General features: G+C 37.6%; 1 protein-coding gene across 1 annotated transcript in view; it reads right to left on the bottom strand.

The window, feature by feature from the left end:
• Positions 1-3284: 3284 nt before the first annotated feature.
• The window catches only part of LOC137240800 (serine-rich adhesin for platelets), a 160289-nt gene continuing 146074 nt past the window's right edge, over positions 3285-17499 (bottom strand). The window contains 4 exon segments of the mRNA XM_067767559.1: positions 3285-4240; positions 8808-10049; positions 10326-10397; positions 16145-17441. Coding sequence (XP_067623660.1) covers positions 3909-4240; positions 8808-10049; positions 10326-10397; positions 16145-17441 — 2943 coding nt within the window. The 3' untranslated portion in view covers positions 3285-3908.

Genomic DNA, 17499 nt, shown 5'->3' on the forward strand with positions numbered 1-17499 from the left:
ATTGAAGTTTAAAGGCTGGCGTGGTGCCATTTAATAACCAAACTCGTTTTATATACATAACGGGATAGTGAAAAAAACATGGCAACTATAGTGTTAACTATTATAATAAAATATTATATTTGTTCCTTATACTTTAATTTATAAATATTTTTTAATAGAGCTGTATTTTGAAAATGAAATTTTTTAAATACTTCAAAAAAAGAAAATTCTAATTACTTTATAAATATTAAAAGCATCAAATCAATATTTGACCTCGAGCCGGTACAGATAAAACCAATTTCTTTAAATAAAAAGGTCGCAAAAAACGAATATTATCAATATTAATAAATTAAAAAAAAAAAATAAAAATATTTTATTGTGTGGTTAACTACCGAATACAGCAACAAGCCACATATTGAAACAACATACATTTATATAAAAGAAAATTCTAAAAATTTGGAAAAGGAAAAGAAACCCTTACTGATTTTATCCTGGCGTGGTGCCATTTAAAAACGAATTCTTACGACAAATATATTTGAAAATGAAATATAAATGAAAACAGCTTATAAACTTGTGCTTGGCATACAGCCATAAAATACAAAATTGAACAAAAACTTTGATGTGAAATTAACATTTTTACGAAAAATAACGGAATTAAATAAAATTGAATAACAAAGCTACTGTGAATAACTTGATCTGGCATTATCGGTTTAGTCGACGTCCTCAGCACATATTGAGCAAATACAAAAAAAAAAAAAAAAAATACGATGACAGTAAACGTTTGATGGACAATGATTTATAGCACCACCCCCTAAGGACATGCAACGTCCGTCTGGTTGATGTCCTTGTGAAGGCATAAGCCGACATTGTAGGGTTAATTGTATTTAGTAATTATATTGTTATTTATACTTTGTATTGTTATACTTTAAATATTTGTTTGAAAATAATATTACCGAATTTTTAATTTTCAATCTTGATAAATGAATTTTAAAAATTATCATTCTGCTGTAAATTTGCGATTAAATAAAAACATACTTTGAGGCGTGTTGCCTTAAATATATAAAATTATTTCAACCACTACAGTGGCGATCCAGCCTTAGTGAATCAGAACTTTCCTATCGACGTCTCTCGTTCGGAAGTATTGTCGGGTTAATTGTATTTAATTATTCGGGCCTGTTCTGGATTTCGATTCCGACCAATTTATTCAGAAACGAAATGGGTTGGTGTTCTGAATATCGATAATTAGATTAGTTTTCCCACAAATAAGTTTTATTAAATTATTCATTTTATTTGGAAGATTTATAAAAACTTTTTGCTGGACTATTTGTTTACTTAGTATAACAATTCTTAATTTGAAAATTCCTATCAAAAATTTTCCAAGCTCAACAAAGCGATTCTGGTCGAAATGAAACCGACGTGTTCTCAATTTCGATCGATCGATTTTTGCGATTTTTATGCACAATTTCACGTCTTCCTGCCTCTGCATTTCTGAAAACCATTGGTGCTGGCATTTTGTTTTAACTAAACCAATTGGACAATTTTAATTTAACTAAAACCAAAATAAATAAAAACGGCTGTTTCGCTTGATTATCGACTCGGAATCAGCCTCGTTTTACTTTTTAAACCGAGTCGGAATTCAGAACAGCCCTGATTATATTGTGATTTATACTTTGTATTGCTATACTTTAAATATTTCTTTGAAAATAATCACCCTTATCGCGAGTTTTATTTTCACCCGAAAATATTCACAGTTTTTGTTCACCCTATCGCAGAGGGTGGCGAAACAATTTTTCATGTTCGAAAAAGATTTCACCTTATGGGCAACTCTTTGTTCGGGCGAAATGAACAGCGGGGAAACCAAAATTTGTTCACTTATATTTTACAGGCGAACGAGAGGAAAACAAAACGTAATTAATTTTTTGTTTTGAAATTTGATACTCTTATAATTATATGTACTTCTATTATTAGAAATAAATCAATAAATAATGCACAATCGTAAGCTGAGCGGAAAAAAGTGAAATTCCTGTATTGCCAAGTATGTAAATTCTATTTTTTCACAACGTATCAGTCGGCCAAGTTATCCATTGTAGACAAAGCAACGGTTCCAAAATGTTGATCACCTCATTGAAACAAGATTACCTAAGACCCACTTCATGGTCCTTTCCAACGCTTTTTCCCTATGCGAAAAAAAACGAAGATATTTACTCAACTTTGCAATGGGTGGAACTCCAAATTTTTGCTTCAATGGTGGCAAGGAGTTGGTAAGAATAACTAGCAAATATTAGAATGCCAGCTTGTTTAGCCTGTAATATTGGCGAAAGCTAATTGAAAAAAATTAACTTGTTATTCAAAAGTGCTGAAAATAGTAATTTTTAGCTTACAGCGAATAATTTAGCTCCAAAGGGTTAGAACTGTCCCTTAATTGCCTCCGAATCGCTTTCACCTCGCGCTCAATCAATACCAACCTAAGTGCAATACTAGATATTATTTTATTAATTTTTTATTTATATTTTTGTTGTATTTTAAGGAAATATATGCTTGGTTACAAAATTTACACAACTGTAAGTAAATTATTTGTTCACTGCCAATTCGCAATAGAGTATCAGCTGTTTCGAAGTGAACTTTTGTTCGCCCGAAATTGCCGATAGGCGGAAAAAGTTCAGCCGAACAAAAGAAGTGAAGGCGAACACTTTTCCGCGTGAACTTCGCGATAAGGGTGATTATCGCATTTTTTATTTTCAATATTGATAAATTAATTTTCAAAAATTTTCATTCTGCCGTAAATTTGCGATTAAATAAAAACATACTTTTAGGCGTGTTGCCTTAAATATATAAAATTGTTTCAACCACTACAATAAGAACAATGATGGTTGGTACAACGCAAAGGGGCACCATAGGGCCTTGCGACGTCACCACAATGGCTATATGAACAAACCCAAAATTCAGAGCCGAGATGCCAAATACTTTCGTGAAAGGTATTTCAATATATATGTATGTATAAACGACAAGGATGAATGATGCTTCTATGAGAACTAGAAGACACACGGAGACTGACTAACCCCCGCTTGATATTAAAGTAAAATTTGCAGGTTTCAACGCCAGAATGGGCAAGAAAAGGGTCTTTGGTCCCGCAGTTAGAAAATTCAGAAAAAAAACGATATAACATCTCTCAATAGGTTGAGGCTGATTGACTACAACGCCGCTCGAAAGAAGGTCATCTGCAGTACCAGGTAACATTTTAGTTATTGGATGTTGAATGACCCACACACCTCGAAATATTTTGAAAATTGTAAAAACAAAACTGGTACTTTAAATCAAACATTTATTCAGCGGACGTTTAAATGAAACAAATTCTAAGTAAACGCAAAATTCCAGCGCCTACAAAATCGTATATGGTAAATGTGGATATGTAGCGTTTCAACAATAAATATTTGCTAATAAAAATTCGACATTGCAACCAAAATACTATTTCTGAAAAAAGTTACGACATTTGCCCTTTTAATAATAAAGTATTCATATATACTTGAAAATTTCCTAACAAGTTGGTATCATTAAACTTTTGTGTGCGTAGATCTTTTTTTTGCGTAATTATATAAAGATTCTTAATATAGCAGATAATTAGATAATTGAGATATTATAATATATGATAATATTGTAGATACATATATTAAAAGAACTTTTCAACTATTCATCAAGCCAAGTCAATTCAAAAACTTTCTAATAAATAACATACTGACTAGCAACAACAACATAAGGCCAACTACAAAATAAACGCCTTCTTCAACTAGAACAATAATAACAATACTACTACGCCTTACCATAATTTTAATTTATATTGTTATATAAGTATAGTGTAGATATGGCAATTTAGGCGTCAACGCCTTTAGTACTGGCAATAGTTTTGATATTTCATTCAAACCGTAACATGGCTATAAGATGATTTCTGTTGAACGACGTTCCTGTGCGAAAAGCAGCGGATCACAACTAAATGCTTCTGTTGCTGCAGCGGAAATTTTTGAAGTACGTTTAGCACGCCCACTACATGGTGCAGATGCTGTGGTGACAACAGCCGCACCATTGCTACCACAAATTGTTGTTACAGTTGTAACAGCATTTAGTGATTGCATCGAATTTTTTTGTTGTGGTGTGCGTAAAGCTGTCCTGTTACTGCTATTCATTGGTGGATATTTAATGATTGTTGTAATTGATGGTGTCAATGTAGCGGTGGAACTGTCATTGCTACCATGCCGTGTACCCATTGCTGATAGTTGCTGTGATTCTGGAACTGCAAAGAAACAACAAGGAGATTTACTTATTTATTCAAAGGCTAAAATATAATATGAACTTATTATATACAAGGAGAAACAAATGTTAATACGCTTGAAGCAATGCATTTTAGTAGGACCATATTTTTTATACCCAGTAGTAATAAAATTAATGATGTTTTGTAATCCATAACAAATCGTTCCCGAGATGGTCGGGCTTGGTACCGGATCTGCATCCGGCAAAGGACCTACCAAGGCAGTCGGTTCTATGTACCGGAGTGATTCGGGATTTTTCCCTACCAAGGACTGTCATTTCAGTGTAACCCCATTTAAATTGTTGCGTCCTTCCCACAAATTGTCGATAACACTCTCCAAGGCTTTCGGGGAGTGTCCTTATTGCTACAACAACAACATGTTTTGTAATCTGAGAAAGTTTGCTTAGCTGATTAGCTTTTGTGAAAACAATGTATTACTAATTCGTAACTAGATGTGTACATAAAGTCCAACGTGGGTGAAAAGCTGACCTCCACAACACAACATGCGTACACCAAAGGCAAGTCGGTAAACACCGCATTGCATAGGGTGGTTATAAGCGTAGAGAAAGCCCTGGAATGTAAGGAATATGCTCTAGGAGTCTTCTTAGACATTGCCGGGGCTTTCCATAATGTTTCTAAATGGGCGATTATGAATGGTCTTAATTACATTAAATTATATCCAGCCTTAACCAGATGGATCGGCTGCATGTTAAATTGGAGGAAGATTACATCACAATTTGGATTATACGATGCCACGAAATCAGTGGACAGGGGAACGCCGCAGGGAGGGGTGCTATCACCTCTGCTGTGGACGCTTATCATCAACCAACTGCTCAGAAGATTTGATGAGGGACCCGTAAAACTTACGGCTTACGCGGATGACGTTGCAATTGTCATAAGTGGAAAGTGCCTTCCAGCGATTAGCTCTTTGATGGATCGGTCGCTCGGGATATTCATAGCTGGGCATCAAAAGTCGGGTTGAAAGTCAACGCGGATAAGACGGATATGGTCTTGTTTACAAAGAGGTTCAAGATCCCAAATTGGATCAGGCCTAAGTTAGGAGGGGTGACCTTACAGGAGAAACTTTGCACAAAATATCTAGGAATCATCTTAGACAGTAAGCTGTCATGGAAGTTCAACGTGGAGGAGAGGGTGAAGAAGGCTTCAACGGCACTTTATACATGTAAAAGAATGCTGGGGTGTACGTGGGGCTTATCGCCCTCTCTTTCTCATTGGGTTTTTACAGCGATTGTAAGCCATATCCTATACTATGAAGTTCTTGTTTGGTGGAAAGCCACACAAAAAGCAGCCTACCTGAAAAAATTAGAGGGGGTATGCAGACTATTAATGCTTAGCATTACGGGAGCCCTAAAAACAACCCCGACAGCTGCACTGTATATCATTCTGCACATTCCACCTGTAGACCTGGTAGCAAAGAACATAGCGTTAACAACTGCAACCAAACTCGGTGCCTCGGGGCAGCTTGAGTGTTGAGATATCACTGTCAAATACCATTTCAACATTTATGGGAATCCTTTTTTTTATGCATACATATATATGACACAGCAGGTTTTTGCGCTGTAAGTTAGTTCAGTTAGTTGATCCAGTTATACATATATCGGTCTTTTGTAAAGCACTCTTTTTTCTTTTCTAATAAAAGCGAATGAATACTGCAATTCTTATTTGGCTAAATTAATTTAAGCGACATTGGAAATCTTTGGATTAATTCAACACGCCGACCATACGGCCATAGTAGTATAGCGTCATCAATCACAAGACGAACAGACTACCTGAATCCCAATCTGCGCTTCGAGGGCGATCTTAAGGCCACAATAGAGGTGGAAGGTTGTCGCAATGGCGGACGAGCCGATACATGTGTACACAGATGGTTCCAAAGTAGTGGAAGGAGTAGGGTCTGCGGTATACTGTGCTGATCCGGAAATAAACAGACCCTACAGGCTGCCGGATTACTGTAGCGTTTTCCAAGCGGAAATAGTAGCCGTAACCAAAGCAGAAGAATCCCTGGAAGAAAATAGCCCAAGCTGCAATTGTGTTAACTTTTATATTGACATTCAAGCAGAAATTAAGGCAATAATCTCGCATAGCACAGCATCTAAATGCATGTTAAGAGTGTAAGCAGTCCCTGGAGAGAATCGGGACAGGGAGAAACATACATCTATATTGGGTCCCAGGGCATATGGGAATAGATGGGAATGAAAAAACGGATGAACTAGCTAAAAAGGGCGCATGCCTTGAAGCTTGCTCCGTAGACGTCCCAATTAGATTGGGCGAAATTAAGCGAAGGCGAGAGGTGCACATGATCGACCAAACAGGAAAGACGTGGGTTCAAGTGCGGGGCTGTAAAGCGTCGAAGATTATGTGCAGGTCTTACAACCTTAGACTAACAAAGTTGCTTCTATCATTAAAAAGAGAGGACTGTAGACTCATGACGGGTATTCTGACTGGACACTGCCTTCTGGCGTCACATGCCTTTAAATTAGGCTTGGTCAGTGATAGCAGATGTTGGAAGTGCGAGCTGGTGGAGGAAACCATCGAGCACGTTCTGTGCTCTTGCCCTGCGCTTGCCAGGCTAAGACTCCAGCTATTAGGAGTGATACAGCTGACAGATCTAGAAGCAGCAAGTGGCTTAAATCCTAGGAAGCTTCTAGTATATGCCAAAAGGCGCAGTTATTTTATAACATAGGTCCTGGTTTTTGATAGGGTTTTTCAGTTTGGTCGTTAAAACAAACTTTTGGTAACACTACGGACTTATTCAGTCTATGTGAGGTCCTCATGGACCGGCCAGTTCAACCTAACTTAATTCGTAAAACCTTTGTACGATGGAGTAATACAAGAGCCCCAGTGGGTTAAGAGGGTTTAAAATATACCCGCGGCAGGTATGCAACTAAAATACCCAAATGATTCAAGGGATTGCGAAATGCAATCCTTTAAGGGGCTGCCAGCGCAATTTATAGCTTCTCCAACCAAATTGTAAACCTCCTCACCTGCCCGCGGCGAATCCTGTTTCTTTAGCAGCCGAGGCTTTGGTGACCCCAAGTTCCATTGAACTAGGGGGAGGCATAGCCTAGAAGGTTCAATGTGGTCATAATAAATTGTTCCCGAGATGTTGTGCTTGAACTATCAACATCGATAACAATTCCCGGAAACAAAATAAAAGGATGTACAATTTGGAAATCTGCACACAATTTTACGTAACCTTTTGCATGTGCTCCAATTAAAGGAGTCTTAACCCTTTCCTTGCATTTGGTCAATATATTTTACAAAAAAAAATGCTCCAACTCGTGAGTCAGCAGTTTTATAATTATAACAGATTAAAACAAAAATGGGTTCAAAACTTGACTAATGTAAAAACAGGCTTACATGAAAATACATCATCGTATAGCAGTGACAAAATAAAATTTGGAGCCAAAAGGGTCTAAGTGCGCTTGCATCCAAAAAAAAAAAAATTGTCAAAAATCAGCGAGACTTCCTACGAACTTAAGTTTAGCACTTTATTATACTAAAATTAAACGGGCTACAAGACTGCATACTCGAAAAAATTCTACATGTTCTTTTAGCCGAGCAATCAACGTTCGAAATTGTATTGCAATAATTTTTGGAAATTTTTTCAATAATTTTTGAAAATTTACAGTTATTTTCCATCTGCAGTAAACATCCTTTGAATTAGTTGACTAACTTGCATTCATTTAAACAGGAATCATTTCAAACGCATTTACCCAGAATTTACAATAATTTACATTAACCTTAATTATCTCAATTCAACGTCGATGTTACTTAGATCCTTTTGGTTCTAAGCCCTTCATTTGTTTTTTATTTTATATTCGATATTTCAACTTCAGTCTGAAGTCATCATCAGGAAAAATTGAGTATGTTATACAGACTCCCTCAGACTGAAGTCGAAATATCGAATATTAAATAAAAATACAAATATAAAATATTTATACTGCGTTTTTTATTTGGATAACGCCTCGAGCTCATAAAATAGTTTAATAAATTTTAAAGATTAAAGGCCAATAATAATATTTTAAAAAATGTTTAGTTTGGGTAAATGAGATGTTAGTGGGAAAGGGTTAATTAAAATAATCTAAGCCAACGTATTAAAAATAATTTGTTTTTCTACGGCGAGTTTAGAGTTTGAAGGTATTTGAAAAAGAAATCTACGTTATTGTTGCAGTAGCAACCAGTCCTGCTACAAGGATCCGCGTTGAAAATGACAATTTGTGGGAGGGACACAACATTGCACTGAAATAACAGTTCTTGGTCGGGAAAAATCCTGAGTGGCCCCGATACATAGAACCAGCTGCCGTAGGAAGCGGAAAAATCGACATTAAGCACATACTCTTGATATATTTCTGTATCTTTTCCATATTTTTAACAATGCTTTTTGCAAGCAGTTTCAAAAATATGCTCACAACATGCCTAAAAATAAACAATTGTATGCTTCATTAACTCACTACTGGATATAGTAAACATCACGCTCGCAACCAAACTTTTAATTTTTACTTACCATGCATACTAGACGTTTGACGTGCGACTGATGTTGAAATCTCTTCCAAAACGGCTGTCTTACGTATGGTCTGCTGTAGTAGCGAATTCACATCAATTGCTGGCCACGCGACCAGCGAAACACTTCGTCATAAATAACCATCCAATGGTGAAGTGGAGCGTTTATGGCGATGGTGTTTGATATAATGTTTGCAGGGTTTTCTACTACTGGCTGTTTTTGCAACTTCATCATCATTTACATCAACCAAATGACAAATACGATCATTATCTGGCATTGCACAGCCACTACCATTTTCACTATGCAATTTATGTGATCTACGCACTGATGCATCAGTAGGTGACACATGGATTTGCCGATTGCTTGACGAGAGAGAAAAATACTCAGCAGATTGCGATAGCGAAGAACCAGCGTCCTCAGTTAAGGTGTTGTTCATGCTACGCAACGTTATATCGGCCTCTTCTGCGCCAGGTGTTGTGGCAATTGATGAAGTTGTTGTTGTTAGTGGTGTTAATGTACTCGAATGCTCAACATCGAAATCAGCAGTAGTAGCAGCCGCAGATGTTAATGGAGTAAAAGATGTATCACGTGCAGTGCGCATTTGCCCAGTTGTTGCAGTATCACAGTCATCATCATCTCCGGCATCAGCATTTGCATTGCATTCACAACAATAACATGTGCCCGAATGGCATGAGCAAAAACTTGCACTGCTGCGCCGACTCGTATGCGTTGAACTGTCCGTAATGGCATTGCTTTTCTTTGGCCTTTGCGTTTTCATAGTAAATTTTTCATTTTTATCAATACTGTCACCATTCTCCTCCTCTTTCGCATCAGCTGCTTCTTCGCTTGTTGGCGATGTTGATCTACGATGAATATTACACCGATGACATTCGGCTGCCACAACTAGTTCATGTGATGTCGTCATTTGCCGATCGTCAAATTCTTCATCGGCATCCAAATGATCGAAGCTACTACAACTTGTGGCATCTGCATTTAAGCAGGAACAATTGGTGCAATGTGAGCATGTGCTACAGCAGTCGTCTGTAGCACTTGCTTTAAATAGTTTTCGCTGTATTTTGACACATTCATTATGTGCCGCTGCTGATGTACATTTATTTTTCATAACTCCGGTGTTTGTTATGCAACACATGGAACCATCACAGCAAATTAGATGTTGTGGTGTTTTTGTCTCGTCTTCAGTGCGTCGATTGTCCGATTTTGTCATTTCAGTCCGATCATATAAATCTAAAAATAAAGAGTTTTCCGTGTTATGTAAATATTTATGTATTTCAAAAAGAAACAAATATAATTATGTAATATAAATAAATAAAACTTTGGTTTCTAAACTTGAAAAATTTTCTAAATTAACACATTAATTGCATTAACCTGATATCATCAACAAGGACTGTATAATAGGTTTGCAGTATATAAAATAGAATGTGTGAGTTATTTTACGACAAATGCTCTAATAAGTCCAGCTAATAGTTTTTCTTTTTTTTAATCCAAGTTTAAGAAACTTACCGTTTATATCTCTGCTACCCCATAGTCCATGGTGGGCGTTATTCGACCCTTCGATAAGTTTATTAGTATTCACTGTTAAACAAAAAATTCAATAGAAAAGCAAACATTAAAAATCATTCTTAATCAAATAATAGATAAATATTTAAAAGTTTGCAGCGTTGTTTTTTTTATTTAATTATTTATTTATTTAAGGTCGACGCAAACACAAAGCGGTCGACTTAGTATTGTAATAGAACAGATATGCATGTAATTACAAAGCCATTCTTAAGTTTATAGAATTTAAAAGAGATACGTAATAAGTGTGCCCAGTGGGGGGCCATCGTGAGGAGCTCAGAAGGTAGCTTACGCGAGGTGCTCAGAAATGTGCTCGGTGTTCATAAGGGGGCTGACGCGACGTGCTCATAAATGAGCCGGATGCCCAGTAGGGGGAACACGTGAACTGCATGCAACGAGGTTAATAGTTAATTATTTATTTCGTTTAAAATATCAGGCCAAACACAAGAGTATGGTAGTATATAAAGCGGCAAACGAACATTCAAAGCCAATGCAGTTATACAAATCATTGTAACGCGAACACCAATGACGCAGGGGACTGTTTCTAGCAAAATTTTGCCAGCATAGAGTAAATGAAAAGGCACAAAATGTCTGGAGGCCCTAGCAGGAACCGCAAAATTTAGTTGACTGATTAGGTCAGGGGAGTCAATCATGCCAATGATGAGCTTGTGAATGAACATAACGCAGAGTAATACTCTACGATTTTCTAGAGATGGCGAATTAATTAGAAGAACCCTATTCCTGTATGGTGAAAGATGAGTACTTGATTCCCAGTTGAGACCTTGTAATGCAAAAATTAAAAACTGTCTCTGGACCGACTCAATCCGATCTAAATGGATTTGATAGATTGCAGACCAAACACATGAACAGTACTCGAGAATAGGACGTACCAGCGAGGTATAAAGAATCTTGGTGAAATAAGTGTCATCACTCAGCACTTCAGCATCAGCCTTATATTTATTTATTTAAAGTCGACGCAAACACAAAGCGGTCGACTAATTATTGTAATAGACAGATATATATGTAAAATACAGAGCCATTCTTAAAATTAAAAAATTCAAAAAAGGTACATAGAAAATTTGTATGTTATAAACATTTGACATCGCATTGTATAAGAAAAAAAATAAAATTAAAATATCAGGCTAAACATAAGAGTATAGCAGTATGTAAAGCAGCAAACGAACATACAAAGCCAATGCAGTTATACAAATCATTGTACCGCGAGCACCAATGGCGCAGGGGACTGTTTCTAACAAAATTTTGCCGGCATAGAGGTAAATGAAAAGGCACAAAATGCCTGGACGCCCTAGCAGGAACCGCAAATTTAGTTGACTGATTAGGTCAGGGGAGTCAATCACACCAATGATGAGCTTGTGAATGAACATAACGCCAAGTAATACTCTACGATTCTCTAGAGATGGCAAATTAATTAGAAGAAGTCTATTCCTGTATGGTGGAAGATGAGTACTTGATTCCCAGTTGAGACCTCGTAATGCAAAAATTAAAAACCGTCTCTGGACCGACTCAATCCTATCAACATGGATTTGATAGATCGGAGACCAGACACATGAACAGTACTCGAGAATAGGACGTACCAGCGAGGTATAAAGGATCTTTGTGAAATAAGGGTCATCAAACTCTTTAGCCCAACGTTTGATAAAACCTAATACACCAGTTGCTTTGTTTATAGCGGTTGAAATATGTGTGGTAAAACTTAATTTCGGATCAAAAATAACTCCTAGATCAGTTACAATAGATATCCGCTCCAAGGGGTCGCCGTTAAGTGTATAAGATGATAGGACCGGCTTCACACGGTGAAAAGTCATTTGCTTACATTTAGAGTAATTCAAAAAAAGTAAATTTGCAATACACCAGCTTTGAAATGAGTCAAGATCGGCCTGAAGCTGATTAAAACAGAACAAGTTCGAAGGCAGATATGTGTAACAAAGTTTTACATCATCTGCATACATAAAAACTCTAGAATGTAATATAACCTTTGGTAAGTCGTCAATGAACAGGTTAAAGAGTAATGGACCCCTGGGGCACGCCAGAAGTTACATCAAACGACTTTGAAAGATTATTGTTAAAGAAAACTCGCAGAGTCCTATTTGCAAGATAAAATCCAACTTAATAAAGGCGCTGGAAAACCCAGAAGATCAAGTTTGGTAACTAAGAGCTCGTGATTAACAGAGTCAAATGCTTTACTAAAGTCGGTGTAAATTACATCTGTTTGTTTGCAAACTAAAAAACCATTCATAACAAAAGACGTAAATTCAAGCAAGTTGGTAGTAGTTGATCTCCGATGAACAAAACCATGTTGACAAGGTGATATTAAAGAGCTACACAAGTATTGAAGCTGGTATGTAATTATCTGCTCAAAAGTTTTAGGGATAGCTGAGAGCTTAGCTATGCCTCTGTAGTTCTCAATATTAGACCTACTACCTTTTTTATGCAAAGGTATAATAAACGATTGTTTCCAAATAGATGGGAATGATGCGGATTCCAGAGACAGTTTAAATAATTTAAAGATAGGCTCTGATAAGCTGACAGCACAGTACTTAAGTACACAACTAGGAACACCATCTGGACCCGGCGAAGATATCAGTTTCAATGCAAGAAGTTTATTAAGAACAGTATCTTTATCAATAAATGGGTTTAAAATATTATTAGAACTTTCCAAGCAATATGGATAAAGATTAGACTGGACACATTGGGATGAATAGGTTGATTTAAAGAATTCAGCAAATAAATCAGCGATTTCGTGATCAGAATTTGCGTTTTTGCACCCATAAATAAAAGTAGATGGGCAACCAGAAATTTTCCTTTTGGAATTAACAAATCTGTAGAAACGTTTCGGATTATTAGTAAATTGGAATTTGCAACATGATAAGTAACCTTTATAACACTGCTGGTTAAGACGATGAAAATTGGAGCGCGCCACTAAATTTTAGATAAATCAATAGCTTTACCAGATCTTTTGAAACGCTTATAGAGTCTAGATTTAATATTATCAAGTCTTAATAGTTGCTTTGAGAACCAAGGTGGTTTACCCGTGGAGGTACTGGAATAACGAAGGGGGACACAGCTTTCAAACAAAGCATCAAGAGAACTATAAAACAAGGAAGTCGCTGTTTCAACGTCTGTACACGCATAAAGACTCGACCAGTCATGGGCAGAAAACAAATTATTGAGTTCACTAAAATTCGTCTTTGAAAAACATCTCGACCGGGGTCGGGAATTGGGCTTAGAAACATCGAGCATCACAGGTTGAACAACATCCAGTACTATCTCAAGCGTAGGATGAAGAGGGTCTTCAGGAAGGGATAATGGGGGAGTTCGGGTTAGAGTAATACCCGCAGAGTCATCTGTAAAAACTAAGTCTAAGATTTTCCTTTTGGAATTTAAAACATTATTAACTGGGTTATTGAAGGCAACTGCAAAGCAGACGAGCTGGCCAGAAGAGGCACCACCGACCATATGAAATGATTCGGTAGGCATACCCATGGCCACTTTCAGGCTTCGTGTGAACACAAGCACTATAAGAAATGCAAATATACGATGGTCAGCAATATCATCGTGTGAGACATCCAGGCTAACCTGGCCCTCATATGACAAAGGACGCACAAGAGCGCTTCTGATTTTTAGTTCTATCGTCCCTGATAAGGATTCTAATAGGGCATTGCTTAACAGGCACGCATGGTGCTAGAATGGGGGTAATGACCTTCGACTATTGTCGCAGCTGCAGATGTACAGACGAGGAGTGTCCAGCACCTTCTCTGTCAGTGTCCAGCGCATAGTAGGCGTAGGTGGGACATCCTTGGTAAACCGTTTCTACGTGACCTTGATGAGATCCCTAGTTATGAAGTCAAGGCTCTAGCAAAGTATATTAATTCCATGAAGTGATTCTTCCCGCTTTAGCCAGGGTAGGGGTCCTCTTTGAGACCGTATAGGGTATATAGCAATGGGCCCATTGGCCGCCTAAGTAGTGAGCTGTTACCATAGTGTCCAGCTCTGCCCTCGCAACCTAACCTAACCTAACCTAAGGGTCATCAAACTCTTTAGCCCAATGTTTAATAAATCCTAGTACACCAGTTTATAGTGGTTGAAATATGTATGATAAAACTTAATTTCGGATCAAAAATAACCCATAGATCAGTTACAACAAATATCCGCTCCAAAGGATTGCCGTTAAGTATATGAGATGTCTCTTGTAAAACAACCAGCCAATTGAATAAAAATGGTGTATGCATACACTTTGTAAGGCGCATAACTGCAACGGCATTCAGCACGTTATGTTCATTTATTTCCACGGGATATGCTGGTATATATCAACCGACAGCGCAAAATTTATAAACTGAGTTCACAGAGAGCCAATGCTAATGCTTACTGTGGAGGCCTGGTACTTGTTCATAATCCCCTCAACAAGCTTTCATTACTTCCGTAAAAGCTATGTGGAAGAGCTGTAGAGAATTGACGGGGCTTAATTTCGATGTCGATCTCATACCAACTAATGTCCGTTATGGAACGTCAGTTTTGTAACATCATAAGATCGGCGTCGGCTCGCTTGTCGTCGTGTCCGCAAAAACATTACCAAGCATCGTTACGCTTCATTTCGGTAGACAAGCTACCGGAAATCGGGGCTTATTTCCCGGTCGGAACTGCAATGCGATTTTGTAAATGAACAGCAATGGGACAAATGGAAGAATCACCCCTTCACTTTAATCTAAATCTAATCTATTTAGAAATAAACAATTCTACCATAGAAGCATTAAACGGGACTGCCAAAAGGGTTTGTGCTATACTCTTTCACGTTAAATTTTTACACATTGATGTTGTCTTCCCCAACAACAGTCAACATTGTTTCCTATGCACAACAACTGTACAACAATGGCAACAGGCTCGGAAACTTATACTAGTCTTTACCGTATTTCGTCTTCGTACACTGCGAAATGTATGCGGAACAGATATAGCATAATAGCAATTATTCCACATGCATGTCGAGGGCTTAGCGACACAAACTGTCAGCTACCTAAAAAATACTGGCTGTAACGTTCGAAATTGCTCTTAACTCCCAAGTACATGCAAACACAATTGTGTATAAAGTACAGAAGCGCACAAATAATCCTGAAAGTACAGCAGTGCAGTACTCGCACATCAGGTAAAACGGCTGGGTAGGAGGCTTTTGACCTCTGCTTAGGCTCTTCAATTCAAACCTTTCGAATTGTATATTCTATTTGCTAATACCCCCATCAATCAGCGAGAAAAGACTAGAAATTACAATGTCGCTATGGGAAAGGCAGCCAGTTTTTAGCGTTTTCTATACTTTGCCTTATTTTGAGATGATCGCTGTTTTGATTAGGTGTGCGATATCTGCATTTCCTAGTTTATCTATGGACTCTTCTTCTTTCAATTCATAATAAGCACAAAATGCTAGTCAAATAATAGCCGAACTTAAACATTTAATACTGGCAGCAAGTCCATTTCGGAGGGATCCGCGGGTAATTTTTCGGTTTTTCGCTAACATCTTTTGAACGAGATAAAAGGCTTAAGATTATTAATACTGATGTCAAGACGCGTCGTTTGACACCTCTCTCGATATTTTTGGACTCGTATGTCATAGTGTTGTATAGAATTAACTATTTTATAAAAACCAATCCCATTCTGTACTACCCCAAAATGTATGTACTATCATACACACTAAGTACTTATTTCCGACTAAGGATCATATATATAAACTACAATAACAAACGTGCATATTAGCTCACCTGTTTCTTTATCATCCAGTTCGTCACAAATATTACGCGACAATTCGTCCGTTTCGTCTGTGCTAATAGAGGACATTGAATCCAAACAACGACGTCGTGTATGTTTTTGTCGATGTCTGCTACCACCTTCACACTGATCATGCAAAGGTGCCTTTATTATGGCAGCTGTCATATTGCCCATTGGGATTTTATATGCAAAATTCGAAGTGGCAGTGCTGGTATTGCCTTCAGTCATTGTGGCTGCATCTATTTCAACAGCTATTGCTTGTAAACGTTCTTGTTGTGCAGCATCCAAATCTGATTGATGCAAATCATCACTTGAATCATAGGAAGACTTACTATTATAACCTGGAAGATGGCGGATGTTGTATTTAGCATTTGCTGTTTGGAATTCTGAGGGTAAGGGGGGATGACGCCGATCATGTTGATTATTGTGCAGATGCTCGTGGCGATGCTGATGGTTGTGGTGCTGACGACGTTGTTCACTTAATTTCTGCTCATTTTCTTTGCCATCACCAGATACTACGCCACTTCCAATGCTTACGGACGAGTAACGGTGGCAGTGATGGGTGATATGGCAGTGGCAAGTGATTTCATTAGTTTTTAAATCATCATTTATAAGACCACAGTGATTTTTGCCGCTTTTATGACTACCACAGCAGTCCAATGCACTATTATGTCTATGACAGCTATGTAATTGACTACAGCTTAGCACAGAATCAGGTGTTTGTGTGACATTATGACGCTGCCGTATTCTATCACCATGTTGACAACGGCAGCTACGCTTTCTGCATCTATCGCTGCTGCCTATATGGCGTTTATTGCTGGGTGAATTTGATTTGTTTCGATCACACGATTTACGTGTTAAGCTCCTGGGCCTTTTGATCACTATAATAGATTCAAGCGCGTCATCACCTTTTTCCGCATCGGGTGTCATATTGCTTACACCCCTACCACCATGATCTTTATTAGCTAATGTATTGTTATTATGGTGGAGATATTGGAAGGCTCGGTTATCATGATACTTTTTATATTCCCTATTTGCACAGTCATTGAAATGTTCATCATCAGCACTAGCTGTAAGCAGATGGTCGTCACCACTACTTGTGGTGGTATTAGCAAGAGATTGATTGTTGTCCGAAATGTTAATTTGTGTGTTCAGTTCATGTGGATTTATTTGCGAATCTTGTGGTTGTTCTTCGGGGGCAAACTGCTAATCTCCACGACGCAACTCACGTGTTTTTGTGTTCTTTCGGTAGAACCAAACTTGAAGTAAAATGGCGATGTCTAAGCTTACCTGAATGGCGACGAAGAAAAATTCAATTTATTTTAAGATATTCGCTTTGAGGCAAGCA

Source organism: Eurosta solidaginis, chromosome 2, assembly GCF_040869045.1.
Source record: "Eurosta solidaginis isolate ZX-2024a chromosome 2, ASM4086904v1, whole genome shotgun sequence".
Classification (NCBI taxonomy): Eukaryota; Metazoa; Arthropoda; class Insecta; order Diptera; family Tephritidae; genus Eurosta; species Eurosta solidaginis.